The 25397-nt window shown below is 36.5% G+C and overlaps 1 protein-coding gene across 10 annotated transcripts in view; it reads right to left on the minus strand.

The window, feature by feature from the left end:
* Window positions 1-16694: 16694 nt before the first annotated feature.
* LOC139473594 (anoctamin-4-like) overlaps window positions 16695-25397 on the minus strand; it is a 106577-nt gene continuing 97874 nt past the window's right edge. For all 10 annotated transcript variants that reach the window (XM_071256263.1, XM_071256262.1, XM_071256259.1 and 7 more), the window contains 8 exons: window positions 24593-24650; window positions 23850-23947; window positions 23310-23440; window positions 21551-21703; window positions 20724-20776; window positions 19812-19999; window positions 18534-18630; window positions 16695-18303 (listed from right to left, as the gene is read on the minus strand). In XM_071256263.1, coding sequence (XP_071112364.1) covers window positions 18121-18303; window positions 18534-18630; window positions 19812-19999; window positions 20724-20776; window positions 21551-21703; window positions 23310-23440; window positions 23850-23947; window positions 24593-24650 — 961 coding nt within the window. In that variant the 3' untranslated portion in view covers window positions 16695-18120. The remainder of the gene's footprint in view (window positions 18304-18533; window positions 18631-19811; window positions 20000-20723; window positions 20777-21550; window positions 21704-23309; window positions 23441-23849; window positions 23948-24592; window positions 24651-25397) is intronic.

Raw genomic sequence — 25397 nt, forward strand, 5'->3', positions numbered from 1 at the left:
GTTTGGCAAATTGATGATTACTATCAATAGTGCTACTAACTTTATTTTCTACTGTTTGATCGGTAGGGAGTTTAGAACCACCCTGATATCTCTGTGCAAGAAGAGACCTCGTACCACAAGGAGAAACCAACCCCAAACTGTGACATCGGTATAGCATGTCGACTATCTGTTTCTCCTATCAACATCAGAGTTGACTACCATTTGGCTACCAACTGGCGACCATACAAACTGTTTGCTTTGAGAAAATACCTTGTTTCGTTTCACAAGGAAAAATCGACCTATTATTCCCTTGTTACTGGTGTAGTATTTTGTGCAGCGAACATTTATCATGAGACACCTGCAGCATTCACGAAGGAATGTCGTTTGTGCAACAAATCGGAGGAGCAATATGGGATTAGGAACTGTGGCTTAGTATTGACAGTACAATTTGACAAACTGAAATACCGAGATTTAAAGAGGAAGTCACTGAATCTATTACTTTGACACATACACTCCTTTACTTCTGTGTACCAACAAATTGGCTACCAGCCTGGTATCCGCACCTGAATATATTCAAAAGGTTCAACTGATTCCGCGTCACAAAGGAAAAACAACTATTCGGCACTTGCCAAGGGGGAAAGGATTTTAGTGAATATACAGGACGTTTAGGTTGGTGAAGACAGCTAGCAACGCGCCACACTCTGGTAAGTTCGGGTTTCGATCGTTCTACTTTATTGTGTCAATGTTAAGTTTGTGTTACAACTGAGGGAGTTCAATAATGATAATTTAAAGGATTAATATTGAAATCTGATGTATTTGATGACAATAACATTTAGGACAGACAGATGATTTTATCGGTATCATGACAATTATAGCAGCTTAGCTGACGAATCACCGTAGTTATGTTATACAGATATATGGAAGATGTGCATGTGCAAATGTAAGTTTACAAATCCGGAAACACTTTATTGATCAGTTGAAAGCAAAGAAGACGTATACTCTCACTTACCAATCGAGGTCACCAATTCACACTGTTTTTAAGCATATGTGTTCATTACATAAAGCGACAAAACCCTGATTCATTAACACATGCTTATGATGTAGTCGGAATCTGACAATCGACTCTGCTTTATGCAGAGAATTCTATTTGTTATGGAAATCACTATCAAATAGTGATGATACGAGGGGTTCGCGAAAAGGTGAGCGAATCCTACCCCACCGGTGGCACCCGACACAAACACATGCAACCATTCACCTGAAAAAATGCTGGGAACATAGTCAAGTCAAAATAGGGAATTGCATCGGACATATTTTTTGTCATTGGTGCGTCGAATTTGGAAATATCCTCCACATATCTACCATAAAACTTTTTGACAGCTTTACTGAGGCCTTGAATGTTGTAACCTTGATTAAAGACCTTCTGAGCAAGGGTCGTATGATGCTCTTTGAAATCTTTGTAACAGTATATAACAGTTTGCACCAAACGATGGAGCTGCTGGAATATTGCTCAACATAAAGGGAAAGTTGACTATTGGAAAGTTGAAGTCAGCCCTCTTATCATACAGTCTCGAGGAAAGTGTTTTGTCACTCTGAATCTTTATGTATAGAACTAAATATGAAACAGATGGAGCTGTCTCACTGGTCGCCTTTTTCTAAAAAAATGGCTATTTGAATGTTATTGAACGATATCAGATCACCGATATTCCTGAAGCTTAAGTAAAAGTTCTTGGCCAAATGACCTTGTTTTGACTTTGCAAATCCAAACAGAACTTCCGATTCATATGCATAAAGAAACAGATCAACAAGAAGAGGAGGACAATTGGTGTCCCTGGGGATGCCTACTTCGTTCCTAAATGTCTTACCCCAAATATTACGAACATGTTATTAATGAGGATGTTTTCTCAATGAACTTCAGATGGCATTTCCTTCAATTTTTCACAAATTATCCTACATGTTAAATCACGTGTATAGCAGTATGGATAAAACATTAAACTCCATGAGTTCTGGGGAATGGCTATATGTGCAAAAAAGGGACGAGGTGAAATTGGTTTTACATTGCATCGCAAGCTCTATCACGATTTTTATGTGCACGGTTTCATACTCCAGTGAACCAACACTATTAAAATATGAAATTTATCCTTTTAATGATCTTTCTACGACGATTTCAAAGAACGTCATATGATTCATGATCAAAAGTTATTTATCAGGGTTACAACATTCGTGGCCTCAGTGAAGCCTTTAAAAAATATATGGCGGACATGAGGAGATTTCCAAATTTGAAGCATCAGTGACAAATCTTATGTACAATGCAATAACCGATTTGACCATATACTCCTGTGTTGAGATGCTTTTGCATGTGTTTGTGGTGGATGAGGCAGGTTACAGTCACCTCTGTGTGAACACCTCGTACCATCACTATTTGATGGTGATTCATGGAAGCATACTAATTATAATGTCGGAATTGCACATTTGACTCTGATTTTGGCAGAGATTTGGAGAAAATGGATCAGCTTTTGTCGGTTTTCATTACCTAGTGTTTTACTCATATCTTTATGATTGGCTTTTCATGTTAAGCCCTCTTTAAAGAAGTATTTGTTCCATGCATGGTCCTTAAGTCTGTCCATTTTCCAAAGATCACAGACCGCTCCAACCAAATTGTGCGGACTTCTCACATCGAAACAATTTGATCAGGTGACACAAGTTTGTGCGGATATACCTCTATGACATTGTGTAATGTAACGAAATACAAACAGGCAGACTGGCGGACAGACAGACCAGGTGATGACTTATCCCCGTGCATTATATTCTGTGACTTGACATTCACGAAATCATGACTGCATGAAAGCATGAAGAATGACTATTCTTGAAAGTGAGCTTTTTGTCTACACTCAGAAATGATATGCTCTGGATTGCGGCAATATCTATATATCTACAAGTAGGCTCTGACGAAAATCAAGAAGTATTTGTTTAACCAACTGGAGTCGAGCTTGACTTTTTGTCAACAAACTCGTGGACCAGACTTTATGGAATAAGATCTAGAGGGGGATGAACTATCCTATCCTGATTTGTAACCCTGAGAACTCCTGCATGTAAACCCTGACTGCTTAAAACTAACCCTGTGAGTTAGCAAATAATCGTCAGCCAAAGTAGCAGCCTTGTGTAATCCATTCACTTTCTGTTCATCAAGATATGTCCGAATGTCCGTTGGCAAACACTGCTTAAGATATTCCAACAAAACCAACTGCCTCAAACTATTACAATCACCATAGAACTCCTTTGAAGTGCACCATCTATCAAACAGAGTTTCCTTCTCCCTTGCAAAGTCAACAAAAGAAGAACCATCCATTTTCGTAGCAGGCTTTGGCCTGTTAGCTTCAGAAACCAATTCTTAAGCCTTCACAACCTGATTATCAGAACTCCTATCAATAGGTAGTGCACAATAAAATACCTGAGCTTTTCTCCTTAACACACTTTGCAACAACATGGTCCATTGATCTTCCGGCCATTTTATGCTGTTGGCCACTTTTTCAAAAACACCACGTTCAGAGAAGGGCGGAATAAGTCTAATCTTTTTGGAAAGATCAAACGAACCACCACCTGTTGAGGCAATTTCTTCCTCAACCAGGTAAGTTATCAAAATATCTTGACATCGGGTTTCACAAATTCCTGATTTGATGTCAAGTTTGTAATGTTTGGCCAATTCCTTCAAGATTTTTGTGCATAGAGATTTGTTTCGTAGATGGTTGCGTAACAAATTCCTATACACTAAACACCATAGTGATAGTTGGCAGAGTGTAAAAAATAATTTCAATAATTTTGACAAATAATTTGTGATATATTCAATTTCAATTCCGGACGAGCCCCAAACGTATGTTACGTGTCGTGTACCCAGAAGTCTGTGCGTAAAAGTGTGAAACCAACAAACAACCAACAAATAGTATACAATGAACCAATATTTTACAAAATTTCACAAGATTCACAAATCAATACAAATTACTGCACTGGAATTACAATGGCAGTACAATATTCATTGGCAATATATAATATGATGGCAGTAGTCAGTATCAAATACAAAAATACAGTGGTGATAGCAAAAGTTGGTGATAATAATATATATTCACCCAGCGCCGACAGTAGTCAAGCTTCCGAGATGGTCAAAGTGGGGAATCAGGGATGATGAGTGAGCCTCACATGAAAGCTGGTCTTGGTTTGATTAAATGCGTGCGTGAGATGCGAGAGGCATGCTCTCTGTCTCCTTATATGAGCCTACCTGGCTACTGAAAACTTCTACACAGTGCCCAACAAAGAAAATACCTCGTGTTTCTAAAACACACCATGAAGTTTACACACCACACTAGTACCTAAAACGACTACATACACTAAATAGCATGAACTACATTCCCTGACAAGAAATCAATGTCCAAATACAACGCAATGAGCGTCTACCGAATCTCAGAAGAAACAATGTAACACAGACACAATCATTGTTCAGAACGAAACACACTGCCATATAATAGAATACCAACCGGCCAGTCCCTATAAGCATCACTACATTAACTTTTTACATTAACAGAGAACTTGGTATATGTGACGTATCAATTAATGCCACCTATAATGCTATGTACAATAAGAGTGTGTAAGCTGAGGAAGAAATCTGGCAAACCAACGCAGAAGTAGTCTGCCCCCATTCTTATCGGCTCTAGAATCTTTAGATGAACGCTCACACCCACAGTTTAATCACCCACAGTTGTGAAGACTATATATCCCATGTCAACTGACTGCACAACTTTTAAATGTATTGGTCTATTTCTCTCAAAAGTTTCAAAATTGGTCGCTCTGATAACGTTCAATATACAAATTATCCAGATGTTCCCAGGTAACAATATGATAGGGTTTTCCGTTGCCTGGACTAAACCTCCGAGAAAACGCCATATGGAAATGATGAATATTGACTGTCATCAAATCTGATGATGTTGTCTACCATCCACCACGTGTACTAAATGTTATCATTACAACTAATTTGCTTGATAATGGCACTCAATACTCATGAGAAATTGTCCAAACTTTCTGGCACCTTGATACATTCGTAATTGTTTCAACTGACATTTTAACACCATATGTCAAGAGGAATGGACCTTTAAAAGTATCAATAATTTATTTATTATTTCATATTATCAATTTATCTTTTCTCTAACTGGTGTACCACTTGTTTGTCTCTAAACAGAGACAAATAGATTAATGTGCCTTTTATGGCCAGTGGATGTTGTTTGGCGGATAATCAAGACGTTATATTTATATGATACGTCAACATATCAGACAATTTCAAACAATCATACAATTTCATTACAAAAGTCAAGAGGTGTTATCAAGGGACCCAATCCTTTACACGGATTGGCAAGAGATACCCTTTGGATATTTTACATGCAGCTTATAAAAACAATAAGAAAACAAACAGAACTATAAACAAATGTTTTTGGTGATATAGAATCTACCCCTTAGTTATGTCAAGGGATTTGGTTTAGGGTTATGGTTAGCGTCAGGATTAGTGGTTCAGGGTTGGGGTTAGGGTAAGCATGAAAGGAAAGCCTAAAGTGTTACAAAACACACCAGAACCAGAATATGGTTCCGAAACGGGATCGTAAATAGAACGAATATTAGATTCGAACCGATGATAATCGACACATTGAGCCCCAATGTATTTTGAATCACTATGTGTAATTAGACATTATCAGCTCCATTCCTCTGAAGTGTCCTGATGTGATCCACCTAAAGTAACACAGGCCCACTCCGAGGTGTACCAATAATGGACTAGTCATATTGTTTTCTCTTTCAACTGAACAATGGACATTGGACATTGAGTTGAGCACCTGTCACATACGTACCATGTGTCTCCATTATGAATTTGGCGTAATTTGATATATGTATTTGTTTAATTATTTTATATTTCATGTTGTGAAACATCAAAACTTATGTCTTTTTACTCAAAGAATCAGATGCTATATACCTTTCAGCGTAAACATTGGAGAAAAGACTCTCAGACAAGAGTTTATATTATCACTAGAAACTATTGGAACTAAGACCTTTAGGGAGCATCCATTTCAGTTTTACGAAGGAAGGAGATTTTTTACGTGAATAATTTGTTTAGAAATACAACCAAAATAAATAGTTTGTGGGCAGAGGTGAGAAAAATGAATAGTTTGTATTACCCAAAATACCCAAAATGTTTTATGCTGATGGTGAATGTGAATCAATTGGTCGATGGTGCTCAGTAAATAAACAGTTTGTAGGATAACCTTTCCATCCTCCACAAATCAAATGGATGCTCCCTTCAATATGAAATTTAAAATGTCACATACCCATACACATATCCATGGCTAGATAATATATAAGCCAAGAATGGCAATATATGGACGTTCTTCCGTGTACTTTAGAGGAAGTACAAGTAGGAATACCTACCCCGAACAAGACACTCGTGTGATCCTTTTCACTCTCGTATAATAAGTGGTGGCGGTTGTGACAGTCGGCAACGTGTACAAATGTAGGTGAGAGCAATGGAAGCTGTTCTTCATGCTTGCAACTCAACGACTACTTATCGAAAGAGAAAATATTATTTTAAAACGATAGTTCAGGACATATTATGAATGAATGAGCGATTGAGTTGGGTTTAACGCCTCTTTGAACAGTATTCTAGTTACATCATGGCGTGATGTGATGCAGGTGTTAGACGTTCACCAATTTGGTGAAACCGACGAACACAGGTATGGTGCTGACAAACCTGGAAACATAATCGGGGCGAACCGGGACATATATGATACTAGTATTTTTTAGAAATAATTGTTAGTTTAATTTTCAGCTTAATATATTTCTGTCAGTAACATATCTGCAGTCTATATGTTAGCGTGTATATACTGGAACGAATCTTGTGAGAGATATGTACAGTTTTTACTTTGAAAGACTTTGACTGTTAATGTATTGTTTCACCTTCGTGTTATTTGCATATACATATATATCTGAAACTGTGCCGATGGTTGTTTTATTTTAAGTCACTCACACACTCACCAACCCTTATCGCATTATCCTTCCTACCTCTGTTGTTACAGAATTCCAGACTACGACGAGTTAACCCATCCTTGGCTTACATCTTCATCATCTGTGATTTGACGTTTGAAGGCATGTTCTTCTAAAATCGATGTTCTTCAAATACCGTTCCCGACTGGCTACACGTTGTAACATCGCCAATTTTCCTTAGATGTTCTTGTTGTGAAAATGTATGCATGGATAAGGATTAATGTCACTTAATTAGTGATCATTATGTCAATTATTTGACGGCGTGTCAGCTTAATGTGGAAGGACAGCTTGAAGTAACGCAAGCCGTAGACGTTTTCCATTTCGGTGAAACCCCCGAGGACGGATATGGTGCTGAGAAACCAAGGTTCAGGGCAAAACTTGGATTCGAACACATCATCAGAGAACAAAAAATGTTACACCATTTCGCTAACTGGTGACTTTTGGTTATTTAATTTCTGTGTCTCTGTGTGTCCAGTATACAGATTCTATGTGACAGATATCAGTTCCAACTTAATACATGGTACATGTAGGCAGTCATTTTCATTATCCGCGTGATATGGATGTGTAAATTTAGGATTGATACTAAATTATTTCAAGTTGATAATAACATTGCCCTTTTCTGACTGAGTTTGCACTATGTTTTATTCAATGAGTTACTGGAAATATTGTTCGGTTATAAAAATTCAGAAAAATACGTGCAAACCGTATCAAAGCAGCCGTTTATTGTGGATCTCATGATATTATTAAAGCAATGAGTAACCAATTATTATTCGGTACTTTCAATTACCATTTGAAGCGCTTCGTGTGACACTTTTGTCAGAAGAGCAGCGTATATACACACCAATGAAAAATGTCGCCCGCATGAGTACGTATAGAGTGAGTGATCGTAGTTAAATATAGATGTATTGAAACGATGAAAACTATATGTTATATGCCAGTCTACAATGGACAAAACCACTCTAAATCCTGATACTTCAGGGTATTGGTCGTTCTGGCGTATTACATAAAATCAAACAATCAAATAGTGCACCCAAAACCAATTTGCTTAATGCTTAATAAAGAAATAGTTGACGTTGATATTTGACGAGAGAATTATTTTATTCTGGAAGAACATCCGATTGATCTAGCATACTCCTGCTGCTAACAAAGTCGTTCTAAAGATGTGTGTGTGTAAATGAATTGAAATTATTTCTTCCTATATTTGGACATAACGTGTTGTATAGATTCAAATTATACAATAAATAACTTTCTAATCGAAGATTTGTCTCGAAAATGAATCCTCACTGGGGTAAAAAGGCATAAAAGTCAACGACAGGCGTTACTGTGAGCTTTCCTAAAGCTCCTTCAACGTTGACACGTGATGTAACGTAAATATTCAATTTGTTAAAAAGATGTTCTGTGATCATTCTCTGGATATATTTATTATATATAGTTGATGCTTTTGCTTATACAACGCGAGGGGGCGGTCGGGTAGCTTAGTGGTTAAAGCGTTCGCTCTTCACGCCGAAGACCCGGGTTCGAATCCCGACATGGTTACAATGTTCGGTGATATTGCTGGAATATTGCTAAAAGTGGTGTAAAACCATACTCACTCACTATAGACCGTGAGATTTACTGAACTGGGTCGGTCTCCATGGTTATTATTAAAATCACAAGCAAACACAATCTGCAACAATGAAATAATTTGAATCAGGTTCATGACTTTTTAACTATTTAGAAATCTTAACCTTTACGATTTTAACTTACAGACTATTTCATACGAAAATAGATGTGGTTGCATATTCAATTTCGTAACTTACGGCTGGAGAATGGAGAGGCATAGTATTTGATGTCTGAATTGAGTTAACTATTTTCTACTATTGGAAATCAAAATTAAGCTTTCTGCACTATTTGAGAGGTAATTAATACTTTAGATATCAAAAGAGAGTTATTCGGTGTCAGTGTGATGTTGTGATTGGTATTTAATACCTGTTGATAACTTGAAAGGTATACTGAATATTGAATGTGGTTCTTTTTTGAGTATTCAGTACTATTTGATAATATATAAATGGATTTACTGCATATTCGCATATATATGTATATGAAGAACCTTTCCATTTTCAATCTAAATCGCGTTTACTGCATACCAGTATTTAAAGGAGTTTTTGATCTGTAATTAATACTAGTTGATATCGAAGTACACATGGAGTTACGTTATTATCAATATGATATTTGATTGGTCACTATTACTATTTGAAAACAGTTCGCTGTACATTAATTGTGATTGTTTCATGGTTATTTCATACAATCTGACATTTAAGTGGATTTATATATTTCATATCTAAATCGCGTTTAAATCACAATCAATGTCATACTATTTCATATCTACATCGATCATAATGCATTGTATTTTCTGAGTGCTTTTTCAGAAATAATATTGTACGGTATATGTAGATCGATTTTACTCCATATTTGATTGTGTATGGGTAGTTAATACGATATGGTGTTTGTACAGAGCACATTGCAGTGTGTTTGGGGTTGGATTATTTTCCAAAAATAATATTGTTCTGAATATAAAAGTCAAGTTTACTGCATATTTGAAGAGATTTTTTGCGTAAATTATCACACTTTGATAACCGAGGTTACCTAATTCTCAGTGTGATCTTTTGAAAACTTTAAGTGTATGCTAAATATTGAATGTGGTTCTTTTGGGGTAATTAATACCATTTGATATTCAAATGAATTAACTGCATATTCAAGGTGGTCTTTTTATGGGCACTCTTTATATATTTTATATCTAACTTTTACCTCATACTGGTATTTAATAGAGATTTTGATATCAGAATATAGATGTTGTTTTCAATGTCATTATCAATGTGATATTTGATTGGTGTCTATTTGAAAACAGTTTACTGTACATTAATGTGTTTGTTATATGGATGTTTAATGCATCTGATATTTAAATGGATTTATATTCCATATCTAAATTGAGTTATTTCACGATCAATGTCATATCCATGGGTAATTGATACTATTTGATATCTACATTGAACATAACGCATTGTATTTTCTGTGGTTTTTTTTCGGAAAGAGTATAGTACTGTATATCTGAATCGACTTTACTTCATATTTGATGTGATTGTTATGGGTAATTAATACTATTTGGTGTCTATATCGATCATAATGCTATGTGTTTTGTGTTGTTTTTGTGTGTTAATGTTCATGTTAATGTTAATATAAACTGAGTTTGCCGCATATTTGATGTTGTTTTTTTGCGTAATTAATACTATTTGATAACCGAAGTTACTTAATTCTCAGTGTGATGTTTTCGTTGGTATTTAATACCTTTTGATAACTTTAAGGATATACTGAATATTAAATTTGGTTCTTTTATGGGTACTTGATACCATTTGATAATCAAAATGGATTAACTGCATATTCACGATGGTATTTTATGGGCACACTTTATATATTTATTATCTAAATCGCATGTACTTTACATTAGTATTCTATGGAGTTTTTCTAGGGGTATTGAATACGATTTGATTACAGAATATACATGTAGTCACGTCGGTATCTATGTATTGTTTGATTTGTGTCTAGTCCTATTTGAAAAAACTATGGCAGTGTGGATAACCTCTATCTTATATAATACAAGTTTAGGGTGTTTCATTGTTGGGATACAACAAACGGTATCCACGTTTCAGTTACAGTTTCCTGAAAATGGACCCGAGACCGCCTACTTTGTATTTTCGTCATTCACTGACCCCGATTCACTTCGCTTTATGAATTTGAAACAAATCCTTCAGTAAATGTTGTTCGGCTACAGCAATGTGGGCAGATCACGCCACGTTTATGTGTGTAGATATATGCATATAGATATTTCAAGACGAACGTGATCAATGACTATAAAATGATTATCAAAACTCAAAATTTGATTAAATGTAATTATTGCGATTATTGACTACTTTTGTTACTTAATAATTACTTAAGTCACGGTGGGGTCACATTTGGGGGGCACGGGAGGCCCAGTCGTCTAAGGCGCCGCGATACGCTGTGCAGAGTTGTGTCCCTTGGACACGCCAGAAACCTATGATTGTTGGTTCGAATCCCGGTTCGCCCCGATTATGTTTATGGGTTTGTCAGCACCATACCCGTGCTCGTTGGTTTCACTTCGGTCTTTCCTCTCACATTAAGCTGATATAACTGGAATAATGTTAATAGCGGCGTTAACCCCAACTCACTCACTCACTCACTCAATCACTGTAGTTTTACTTCTATGAATAATGATAACATTGGATAAAATTATAGTTTATATGTTTTCATCCTGGGAACAACGCACGTTCGTACATGTTTTTTTTTTTTTTTTTATGAAATGGACCATACGGCCTTATGCGGCCAAATCTTTGCGGCACGTGAATTTCGACTACTGATCGAGTTTTGACTCGAGTGTCTTTGCTCAACGTGTGTAAACATTTACTGAAGAATTTGGTTCAAATTCATACAATATTGTGAATCGACCCGTGAAGATCCGGGAAAGAATAGGTCTTCAGCAACCCATGCTTGCCGTTAAAGGCGACTATGCTTGTGGTAAGAGGCGACTAACGGGATAGGGTGGTCAGGCTTGCTGACTTGGTTGATGCATGTCATCGTATCCCAATTACGTGGATCGATGCTCATATCAATCACTGGATTGTGTGGTCCAGACTCGATTATTTAAAGACCGCCGTCATATAGCTGGAATATTGCTGAGCACGGCGTTAAACAACAAACCAAACCAAATCTGATGACACCTAATGATTGCTATACTCAAATGACAATGAGGAACTGATTGCTTTATTGGATATTTCTAGGGAACTGGAGAATCGTTATCAGCCTCATTGCATGTTTATTTAACATAAGTACACACTGAGCACATTCATTTAGTTATCCTTTTTTCATAAACCTTTTATACCTTCATACTAATAAATATTCTCAATTTTGGTATTTTGTCCTGTTATTCTTTGAGGCTATGATTTCACAAATGTTTGTTGCCATCAATGGCAGGGATAGCAGGATGCATTATCCTATTTGGAAATAAGCAGCATTAAACATCGGCTCTGAGTCAGTATAATATGTCTGAGTTAAACTGCGGCATGGTATCTCAGTGGGCTAACACTATAAAACCAGTATTAGTCTGGACTAATCTGGACTAGCGCGTCCATGCACCCCATTTAAGCACTTTTCATTGAAGTGAACACTATCAAACAACAATCTTCTATTGAATCTTTGAATATCACAACAAACCCCAGCTCAGGTTATCATATTTATTGATGTGAAATGAACATGTATCACAAGCATATCATAGAAACACATAGCTTGATGAACATGACTAGATACTAACATGCATGCCTAATGCATATATCTGCCAAGGTAGCATCACAAGCAAAGGTGGGTTAAGAACATACAAATGTAGATTATAGCAGTTATGTTTTGGGTTACCTTTTCATTCAATATCAGACATAAAAATGAGAATATATAGTACAACAACATGGAGTTGTCCCCCTGTTCTTTGACCTTCTGACAAAAAATTAGTTTGCCTGATGGATCTGACTACCCTTACAAAAAATAAAATCAGAAGAAATCAATTCAGAATGACAATATTTTTAGACTGTCAAAGGTAAAGATCGCATTGACAATATAAACGACTAAGAAATGCCACTGTAGGTTTTTAGATTTAAAATATTTATGGGATAAAAATCAGGCCAATTCCTTTCTTTTTTAAATTATCACCTGCCAATCCAAATCAAACTTTCAGATGATTAAATCAATTCTGTAAAAAGTGTTTTATTTCTAATATTATTTTGACCTACTGACCAAATATTTCACTATCAAAATCTGTAAACCGAATAAAAAACAGTATGGCCTGAAGCTGAGTAGATTGTACCTTGACCTACCTACATGTATTCAAGGTTGTCTGAAACATCTTGATTCACAGAAAGCTAACAAGATTCCTTTCTTGTAGCCAGCCTTGACACTGTGCCATATATGTAAGGGCAAGATGAACGAAAAGCTAAATGAAACATTGGACAAACCAGTAATAAATTTGTTGTGGCCTTATTGTCATTGCAAAATAACATTTGAAACGATCACTAAAAATGCTCAAATGCATGACATAAAAGACGCTGTGTAATGTATAAGAGTAACCAATAATTCTGTGTTATTTACTTATCTCCTATTTGATCCTTCAGGCATCAACAGCAAGTTTTATCACGTGCAGCATAGCTAATTATTCAAATTTACAGAATGAAATGGGTTCCCAGCAGCATATTTGTACATATTCATATACAACATCATTGAAAAACTGACTTCTGCAAATGAACAAAGTTCTTGAAATACCTGGATTGGTTCAAATTCAGGCACTTTTCTGGGTATCCAAAAATATCAAATCAAAATGTAAAAAATCATTTTCTGTGAGTTTGTTTTACAAAAATAAATTCACATTTAATCATTGTTCGACAATCAGTTAAAAAAGGTGATCTTAACAAAATGAAACAGTTGTTTTTCCCTGAAGTAACGATTTTCCTACTATTATTTTCAGAAACACAACATTTTCTAGCTATCTCACAGCTGAAAGTTCACAAATCAAATTCCATAAACATTTTAAAGACATTACATTGAATGTTAAAGGACATATACCAGCACTACCAGTTTATGTACACTTCAGGACATAAAATTGTCCAAATTTCTCTGTAATGAAAACATTTAAGTCAATAATTGAATAGAGCCTTATCATTGGACACATATTCCAGACAGAAAGATGTCACTAGCACTAAGAAGCACTTAACATTCAGCATAATCTGATGTTGCCAAATATCATAGTAAAAGGATGAGGTTAAAGATCAAACTGAAATTCTCCTTACATTGCAATAATACACTCATGCCTGTATCAAGATATAAATAAATACAAGAAAAGACAGTATGAGTTATTCTGGTTTATGAAAATACAAAAATCAACTGAAATAATAAACAGAAAAATATGAATAGAAAACAAAGAAAAAGTAAAAGGGTTACATTAAATAATCTACAAAATAAATCAGACTGAAACCATTGCACGAGAAATAAACATCACAACTACAAAGTCTTCCATCAAATCCAGGAAATATGATAAACAGTTCAGCAAAGTAGACATTTACCCAATTCAAATTTGAGCAAGTAATCAAATTCAACAAAATTAAATATGTGGCTATTAAGTAGGCTCTTTCTTGAGTCCCGAAAATTACTGTTTACAAAGTACAAGGATTGTGAAACTCATTGTAAATCTGTGTACATATATCTCAAAATTGCAGAGAAGTATGTACCAAGAGAAACATTATTTACCTAGTGAGCTTGAATCATTGTCCTACCAACTGATAGTGTAAATGTCTTAATATTATTCTAACAACTAAACATTGAACAAATCCAACAATTACATTCAAATCAATAACACATGTTCATGGACAACAGTCATTATTTATCACCGCTTTCATTTGAAGTAAATATTCTTTATACACTGAACACTTTAGTAATTTATGCATAATTACATAGCATGATATTTGGATATTCTGTTATTTTCTGATAAGTGTGATATGTAGATCAGCATGTTCATCAAAAGTAAACACTCAAAGAATGTTAGTTAGGTTGGTTATTAACTTGTACTTAGAAAGTTTTACTTCTCATTTTAAAATATTTATAGTAAACATTTTCCAAATGTTCTCAATTCATTTCATATATCAATTGACCAAAGTCATTAATCATAAAATCGTCTCTACCTTGAGATTGATTTCTACTCCATATACATGACATATTTTGTGACAATTCCCAAGAAGTAAAACAAGCTCTATGGATGAACAACTTCTTTATTACAATTAGTGCGACATTTCGGTGTAGATCCTAATACCTTTATCAAGCAAGTGATGTTGATAGCTGAGATTGCCACGTCTCCATGTAGACGACGTATATCTTCTTTCAGTCGCATTTAGAAGTTGGTTGCTTGATAAAGGTGTTAGGATCTACACCGAAACGTCGCACTAATTGTAATAAAGAAGTTGTTCATACATAGAACTTGTTTTACTTCAACACACCAACTTCTAAATGCCACTGAAAGAAATTCCCAAGAAGAATGAACAACAGTCTATCTGAATTCAATATTATTACCGGTAAATAGTTTTTGTATGAAACAGATAAAACCTTTATTTTGATGACACATGCAACATATATAATGTCTGTATATCATTATTGATCAACAAATCATTACATGTCCACATGACATCAATGATCAAAATGTGTCTACTTTACCATTGTCTACATGATTATAATTATCACCAAATTGTTACCATACCATTGTCTGAATAACATTAAGGATCACAACAATGTTTTACAAAAGAAAGAAAGTCAAGTTTATTCCCAAACTTACTTGTGCGTTTGTAAGTATTGCTGATCTCTGAAGTTCAATTTCAATATCTCACAATGTTTGTCAAAATGAGACCATCCCTAAAGCTTGGAAGACTACAATGAAATTATACTTTTTGTCCATCAGTTGTTGCCAGAAAACAATACATCTTCATCTGAAGCATTTGGTGCAGTGAATGTACATTGCATTTCAGAAAAGAAGAAATATGATTCCGGTCTTCAAGATCCTTTTTGCCAGATGCCAGATTGGACAAGTGTGTCCTTTTGCATTGTGGCAAGACCTGTACCTAATTGGTTATCACTATTTTGATTGTATGCTACATCCTGTACAGATCCTTCAACACAAAAATACAAGAACATACAAATTTTACAAGTAAGCCTTTTTACAATGGTGCTATTTTGTTCCAAGTATGCTAAGATCTGATACAGAATTAACTCCGTTAAACACATGCTGGAGTCAGGGCTGAAAGCTTGACATTTTCTTCACAAAAATGAGATAAGAAAAAGAGAGAGTTTGATTAACACAATACTGAAATCATTATAATAAATTAGCTGCTCTGAAATATAACCTTTCAATTGTTTAAGGATGCAATTCAAGGTTGAAATTTTCACATAAATCCTGTTGAAATTTGGTTCACTTATGAAAAAATCATCAATTACAATACAGATAGATTATTCCTGGATACAATAATCCAATGAAAAAATTTTTGTTTCTTACCTGGTGGAAGAAAGGATGAAATACTGAAAACTATTTACACAAAAAAAAATATACTTTTAGTTTCACAATATTACCCAAAATATGAGTTTTATCAATACTGATCCAATGCTTGTGATACTGTATGTGTCTAAGGCTGCAGGTGTAACAAGTCTTATAGAAAACTGGTAACAACTTCAGTTCATAACTGAAACGGAAATAATATGTTCAAACATTCTTTCAAAAATGTTAATGTTCTCTACAAATATGTAGAAAGTATCCGTGCTGCCACAGTAAAATAATCTTTATTTACAATTGAGCTGGAGAAAATAATCACTCCAGTATTTAACTCCTCATCTTTGTACTTCACATCACATGATGCTGAAACAATCTTGAGCAATTTAAATCTGTTAGCATCGATTATAATTGTAGTGAATAAGAAGAAAACACTTAATATGCCAAAATAGCATAAAATTAATCCTGTTAGTAGATTTGAGGTTAGGCATTATGAAAGAGTATGCATAAAGACTTACATACAAGACTTACATACAAAACACTATACACTATTTATAAGCCAAATGCAGGGCCTGTGACAGTGGGACATCAAAACATCATATCATGGTAAGACCAGCAAGGTTGAAGTTGAATGTATGTATATTAACTGTTTTGGAATCTGATTTCAATCGTATTTTCAAAGGTTTTAGATTAACCACTAAAAAGAGGAAGAATTCTTTTTTTATATGTACAATTCATGCTAATAACAATGATACAATTTGTTTACAGGAGATCTAAGGATAAAAAAATTCTCCATAATATACTTGCAAATCCCTTTACACACATTAAAAAAAATGGGGAATTTGTAAGTTCAGGAATATACAAATGCATAACCCACAACATCTTTTATTTTCATTATTTTGTGAAAGTTAAAAAACATGAAAGGGAAAATTTTGGCAACACTTTTTTGGTTTACATATAAATATTTCACTGTTCGGTGGTTTCTTATACAGTATAAATGATTTAATTCTTTAAAACTAATACAATATCATCTACATGTACTATTGACATGTACACAAACTCAAAGAGCCTGAGTAACATCCTGAGTAGCATCCTTCTTTTAGTATTCACAATTTGCAACACTACAGCATTAATAGTTAACTGGTGAATCTGCATAAAGAGAAAAAAAAGTGCTTAATTTACTCTGTAATATGTTTATCTGTCAATAAATCATTTCATAAAAAAACCAAAATACTCAGTTTGCTGTCTTGTGATGTTTCTTGGTAAAATTGACTTCTTTAGTCTATGGTAGTTGGGGATCACACTCTGAATGTATATATTTCATAAAAAGAATCTGTTTTCTTGAGTGAAATAAATCAAACTAACTTTCACTCAAAAAGAAAGTAAGGAAACCTTTAAGAAAATATATCATTTTATAAAAAATATTATCCTTATTTTCTTTCTCAGACAAAAGTGGTCCATTACTGCCACATATATCAATCACCGAGTCACTAATTATAAAACACAGTTATAAACAATAGTTTAGAACAAAAGCATTCTTTGGCTAATGTGTCGATAATCAACTGGCCATCTCCAAGACTAATTAAACTGCGCTATGTATTGTGAGTTAGATGTCACTATTGTTCAACAAAACAATCAAATTTACACCACTATGTCCAACACTGGTCCTTATCCACAGAGTAGGCTATTAGTAGGCTAGGTTCCTCCCAATTCATCTCCCATGCAACATCTAACAGATTTACCTACCTTCCTCGCTTTAAATATGTTTCAAGGTTATCTCCGTTGTTCAATAGTAGTAACAGAGTTATCTCCCCTACCAACAGCCTAGAAGAAGTTACATGGATTTATCACCCCTAGCAACAGAGGGCATGATGTAACAGAGTTGTCTCCCCTACCAACACAGGACAGGAAGTAACTGAGAGTTTTCTCCCCTAGAAACACAGGCCATCCTGGTGCTAGTACAATGGACCCTCTGTATCTACTTTTCGACGCCTGACATTGTTCTCTCTCCTCAGGGCTTCCGCATGTAGGACAGCTTCCTTTGCCAAGTGTTTCTCTCGAAGCATCTGAAGCTTGACTGTGCGGGGGATGTCTGGGACAAGGAAGGACACCAACCAAGACAGGAACACCACAACCAACTGCAACAGAAGCAAAACATATCAGGATCAAAAACTGATGTCTGATGTACACTGAAGCTTTGCACAGAGACAGCGAAAGAAAACTGGTAAACAACGAAACAGTCAGAGAATTTGTATTTTCAGGAACGTTTAACATATTATATCCATAGACACTTGCAATATACCATTTTCATGGCTAACAATTGGTCCTAGTGACAAGCATACTTAAAGGATGAATATTATCAACTCACAATGAAGGCAATGATGAAGGCTAGCTTGGCTGTAAGGATATGCCAGAACTCTGTACTGTAGGCGTAGTTTTTGTTTTCATCCCTGTAATCTCTGTAGCTGAAAAATAAATATACCAATTGTTTTTATTAATCATATTCAAATACTAAGGTACTAAGGTATATGAGCCTTTTTGACTTTTCTTTCTTACCAATTTTCTTTTTGAAAAAGATTTCATAATACGTTTACGGATGAGAAGTGAGGAAGGATGGATCATCAGCCATTATATTAGCTCACTTGGGTCAACTGCCCTGGTTTGCCAGATGGCCATCCTTCATATTATTGCAAAAGGAACCAAACTAAATTTTATCGGAAAAAAAAAATTCCCTGAAAATTCTTAAAAATAATTATTATGCTTGACCTTGACAGAAATTGCCTGCCACAAAAACTGCATTGTCCCAAGTTGTTTTTCTTTAAAGATTCAGCCTCATAGTTTTAAAAGAAAAAAATATCTGGTTTTGCAGCTTAAGCTGAAAAAATATCAAATTTTGATACAAAATTCCAGCCCCACCTCCCGAATATCAAATGGTCTGTCATTAAGTAACTTTTCAATATTTTAATTGCTTCGTCAGTGGTTTCATCTTCAATTCTGATACTGCATACAAACAGAAGCCCCAATGAAAGTTGATTGTCAATCATGTCACTAAATCAAAATATACAAAATATTACTCATAAGAAGTTTTATCATGTTGAGATGAAACATAAAAATTTACATTATTTTCTGAAATTCATATTTGTTGAAAAGGTCAATATTTATGCCGTAAACACACATAAACCCCCTTATGTATAAAAAAAATACATACAAAACATTTCCACTCATTGCATTCAGAAAACAATGAAAAAAATAAACAATGTAGACACATAAAACTCACAAGATGTTTCCCCAAAAGAAATAATTAGCAGTAACAATAACACATTAACAATATTAAAAATAATGTCGGGGCGATCGGGTAGCCTAGTGATCAAAGCATTGGCTCGTCATGCCGAAGAACCAGGTTCGATTCCTGACATAGGTACAATGTGTGTAGCCCATGTCTGGTGTTCCCCGCTGCGATACTGCTGGAATATTGCTAAAAGCGGCGTAAAACTATTTTCACACGCTCCCTAGCAATAATGTCCATTGGCCCTACAGAACATCTCAATTGACCGAATAAATCATGAAGACAACAAAACAGGGTTACAACAAGGGCCCCCTAACTTTCAAACACTGCACTGAGATCAATACAAAAGGTCAATCATACCTGCATGTTGTAACTACCCCAAATTCATCAACTTTGAGGTCAGCAGGTAAGCTTGAATTCTCATAATCTTTCACTCTGAACTCCGACAAGCTGAACTTAATGTAATCTTCCAGGGAGCCCTTATTGTCATAGGCAAACCGATACACCAGTTTGGGTACAAACTCGGATGTAAACGCGATGATACAAGCCTGAAAGTAGCAAACAGCATAAATATACTCATCGACAGAAGTTAGTCAACGCTAATAATACACAGTGATTCAGTTTACCTGCAATTTACAATTTTTGGTGCCCTATGTTCATCAAAATTAACAGTAGATACAGATAATATCCACTGCAAGTCCCATAGGATGCAAAAAAGTTCTGATGTTGGAAAGCACGAAACTTCTATAACTGAAGCATGATTTTCTGTTGTGACCAGAACCTTTTTTTTTTTTTTTTTTCGGGGGGGGGGTGTTTGTTGTTTAACGCCGCACTCAGCAATATTCCAGCTATATGATGGCGGTCTGTAAATAATCGAGTCTGAACCAGACAATCAAGTGATTGACATCATGAGCATCGATCCTCGCAATTGGGATTGATGACATGCATCAACCAAGTCAGCGAGCCTGACCACTCGATCCCGTTACTCCTCTTACAACAAGCATAGTCGCCTTTTATGGCAAGCATGGGCTGCTGAAGACCTATTCTAACCCAGATCTTCACTGGTCTGTGACCAGGATCAATGTTGGAACAGTCCATGTCAGACTTTCTTTACTCAGTTTCCATCAAACAAAGATCTCCCCATCCATAACAAGCAGGAGGCATCATACATACTTTGTATTTTATTTGTTACTGGAAATTGTCACTTAGGACCCCCAAATGTATTACTGCGAGTCCCCAAGATAAATATATAGACCAATGTAAGTCCATTACATTTGAAGCAACAGCCACAGTGGAGATGCCTCTCAAGATTCCAAACCAGATTCCTGAAACAGGAGGAAGATAATGACTAGGAAGGATAAATAAATTCAGTGTTCATGATCCCCAACACATCAGGAAAACATCCTATACATAAAAACGTTTTCTTATCCCCTTAATGTGCCAGGCAGGGCAACAACAAGTACCATCTCTTAACATTTCTTGGTAAGACTCGGCTGGGGATGAACCACAGACATTCTGCTCTCCAGGAAGATGTTCTTTCCACTAGACCACAGTACTGTGCTCCAAGGAGATAGGAAAGCCTATTCATACCCTTTGAGTTACCTTTGCCTGTCCATAAACATAACGAGTCCTGGGCTGAGCACATGAGGGATTAACTATTTCAGCTAAGTCTTGGTATGTCTGGACCAGTATTCATGTTGACAGGTAAGCCGCCAGGCCCCATACCGTAACCATCCAATCCTCATTAGTTACATCTGACAACTTGGCAGCTGCCGGCAATTCCAACAGGATGAAGTAGCTCAGCTAAACCTTGGTATGTCTGGACCAGTATTCATGGTGACAGGTAAGCCGCCAGGCCCCATACCATAACCATCCAATCCTCATTAGTTACATCTGACAGCTTGGCGCTCAGCTAAATCTTGGTATGTCTGGACCAGTACTCATGTTCACATATAAACAGTCATGCCCTTATCGTAACCACCTAATCCTCATTAGTCACCTCTAACAGCAACCATTGGATACAGCATGGTGACCAAGCTGCCTGAAGGTCTGAAATACTAGCGTACTAAAGCTGTGTATGTTCAACACCCAGTACTGACCAATATCCTGAGCTCTTGCTGCAAGAGGTCGCCTCCATTGAGTCACAAACTTGTAAGCATCCAGTCTCACTTCGATGATGTTGTTAAGGAGCGCAAATAATGGCGCCAGTGGGAATGCTGCCACAAAAATAGTCACAAATCCATACTGAATAACTGAAAGAAAGAAAAACAAAGGTTGAAGGTGTATGACAGAGAATATCCTGAACATATTTAATGAGAGATATCTGTATGGTTTGAAGAACATATAGAGGTAATGTTCACATGTTCTTAAAATAGGTCTGGGGAATCAAACCTGGTTTTCAGCCTGACAAGCGTACACTATAACCACTAGGCTACCCCTGACTAAGTGCATTCAAATAGATTAAACTTGTGCATGAAATTGAACTAAAATTAGATTTTGAGTACCTGTTATATAACAAGATATGTATCCTGGTTAAGGATATGAACCTTAATATATAACTAAAACTAACAGATACTTCTCACTGATATGATCTAATTATATGTGCGAACATTGATCCTTTTGCATCTGATACCCGGCATTAAATACTAAGGACCTATTACCTTTTTCCCTTACCTATGAAAACAGGCATTGAATACTAAGTACTTTTTACCCTTTTCCTTTGCCTCTGAGGATAGGTATTGAATGATATGGACCTATTCCCCTTTTCCTTGCCTCTGAAAACAGGCACGGGATACTAAGGACTTGTTCTCCTTTTCGGGGGCACGGGTGGCCCAGTTGTCCAAGGCACCGCAATTCGCTGTGCAGAGTTGCGTCCCCTAGGCACCCCAGAAACCTATGATTGTGGGTTCGAATCCCGGTTCGCCCCGATTATGTTTCTAGGTTTAACATCACCATACCCATACTCATGGGTTTCACAGAAGTGGTACACGTCTGAGACCTGCATCACTCCGGGCTTTCCTCCCACCTTAAGCTGACACGCCGTGATATAACTGGAATACTGTAAAACGAGGAGTTAAACCCAACTCACTCATTCACTAGTCCCCTTTTCCTTTGCCTCTGAGGACAGGCATTGAAAACTAAGCAATTATAACCCTTTTCTTTTGCCCCTGACAACAGTCATTGAATATTAAGAACTTATTCCCCTTTTCCTTGCTTTTTAAGGACAGGCATTGAACATCGAGAACCTTTTACTCTTTTTCCTTTGCCTCGAGAACAGGAATTGAACATCGAGAACCTTTTACTCTTTTATTTTGCCTTTGAGGACAGCATTGAACACCAAGGACATTTTACCTTTTTATTTGGCCTCTGAGGACAGCATTGAACACCAAGGACCTGTTACCCTTTTCTTTTGCTTCTGAGGACAGTCACTGAACACCTATGACCTATTCCTCTTTACCCTTTGCCTATGGATCTATTCTCCTCACACAAGTGTTTTCACAAACTGATTAACACATAGATACAATAGACTCAAATGTTACATATCAGGGATCCCAATGTCACAAATCTTTCACTAATAGGTACACTTATTTGGTGTAACACTGTAGCGATAACACAATCCGATAAACTTGGTATCACCATCTGATAAATATGCAAATGAGGTCACCTACATGTACAAGGAAGAATGTGAAACAGGCTCCATACATCAGTATGTGTCATGCTGGCCAAACACACTTGGTACAGTAACACACTTGGCTAATCATTTCTGTTCCCAGATCTTCATGAGTGAACTCTTATAAGCATCATGGGGTACATATTCTACTCATGGTGCGCCATTGGAACTAATTTCCAAATACCCACCCATCTCCAAATATTCATCGAACAGTCCCAGGTCAGGCATGGTAGAAAGGTTATAATCCTCCTCCCAGCGGGGCAGAGTCTCCTTCTCCTTATCAGACACCTTACGTGACTTGAACCAGTTCATCACCTTCCTGCAAAAATCAACCATACATTCGGATACTTGCTGAGAATTTCTTTCTTGGTGTCTTCTAATCTAGGAGAGCTTTGAGCTCAACAAGGCTCAAAGTATCTAAGTCTTAAATAAAATTCACTCCTGCAATATTGTTTACTGAACAAATTGCCTATTTTTGTTTTTGGAAACCATAGATTGTCTGCTCCAGACTTGATTATTTACAGGCTTACATCATATAACTGGAATACTGATGAATAAGGCGTTAAACAACAAACATAAAAACACTATCCATGCTCAGAAGCCATTGTGACCATCGGATCCCTAAATCTTAGAGCATAAAGAGTAGAGTATAAACGGCATCTGTTACACATCTTCAGGACCTTTAATTGTGACATGGTAGTTTCAACACAAATCACAGAAGTACTTACGGCAGAACAACCTCCTTGAAGTTGTTGAAGGTCTGTTTGCCGATCATGATGACTCCCAGCTGGATGCACAACTCTATCAGACAGCCTGCAGGGTCACACTGGAACATATACAGTTCATCTCACACCTCCCCCAGCACCTTGGCAGAGTACTTGTCATAACATGTTATCAGGGCTTGAACTTCAATATGTTGGGCAAGACTGACATACTAGAGACACAAAGGTGTTGAGTCAAGTGGATGATAACTTTTGCTATACCAAATTTCAAAATGCTTTGGACCCATGTTCAGGGCTTGAACTTCAATATGTTGGGCAAGACTGACATACTAGAGACACAAAGGTGTTGAGTCAAGTGGATGATAACTTTTGCTATACCAAATTTCAAAATGCTTTGGACCCATGTTCAGGGCTTGAACTTCAATATGTTGGGCAAGACTGACATACTAGAGACACAAAGGTGTTGAGTCAAGTGGATGATAACTTTTGCTATACCAAATTTCAAAATGCTTTGGACCCATGTTCAGGGCTTGAACTTCAATATGTTGGGCAAGACTGACATACTAGAGACACAAAGGTGTTGAGTAAAGTGGATGATAACTTTATGGTCCCTATATCAGGCCCCAGTCCACAAAGCGATGTTAGCACTGGTACTGTCATATATCTTTGTTAAGGTATATGCAGTTGCTAAGATCGCTTTATGGAACAGGGTCCTTTGAGATCCCACACAGTTCCAAAATGGTACCAACCTCTTCTTGCCTGCTGCCGAGGATCGCCCTGTTGTAGCTGCCTGGTCGACCAGTGAATCTGAAAAACAAGAGTGCAGGAATCTAGAGTCTACATATGATTCCAGGGAATCGTGATAAAGGCACAAGGTTTTGCATCTGAAAAATGACATCAAGTCTTGTGCGAGTAAACCAATGTCCAACAATGCCAAGTTTTATTCACGTTATCAGAGTAAATAAAACACTGACTAAAAGCTGGTCTCAAAAGTGGATTTCATCTACATATATAAGATTGGGTCAAATTGAAGGTCCCAACAAGTTATTAAAGTAAATAGAAGTGACAAAACCCTTTCCATAATCATAGGAAATCCCTGCCAAAAGCAGAGCAGGTTGTACGATATACCTAGACCATGTGTTTATGAATCACTATCAAATAGTGATGATACCAGGTGAGCATATCCTGCCCCACACCTAAAGAACTCAAACCTCAGTTAATACAAGGGGTGGTGGGGTAGCCTAGTGATTAAAGGTTCTCTCGTCACGCCAAAGACCCGGATTTGATTCCCGACATTGGTACATTGTGAAGCCCATTCCTGGTGGGCCCCGCCATGATATTGCAAGAATATTGCTTAAAGCAGAGTAATACCATACTCACTCTCTCAGTTAATACAATCCCACTGGACATCAATACTGCCTCAATTTGGTAGCAATTACAAGATCTTGACCAAATTGTAAGAAAAGACACCAGACCTTAGAATTATAGTCAGTCTTTAATTCCTAAGTGCCAAGTACCAATCCCAGCAGCCCAGTGCATATCTTCTCCTACAGG

The sequence above is a fragment of the Haliotis cracherodii genome, unplaced genomic scaffold, assembly GCF_022045235.1.
Source record: "Haliotis cracherodii isolate W230 unplaced genomic scaffold, xgHalCrac1.p SCAF_3, whole genome shotgun sequence".
Taxonomy (NCBI): Eukaryota; Metazoa; Mollusca; class Gastropoda; order Lepetellida; family Haliotidae; genus Haliotis; species Haliotis cracherodii.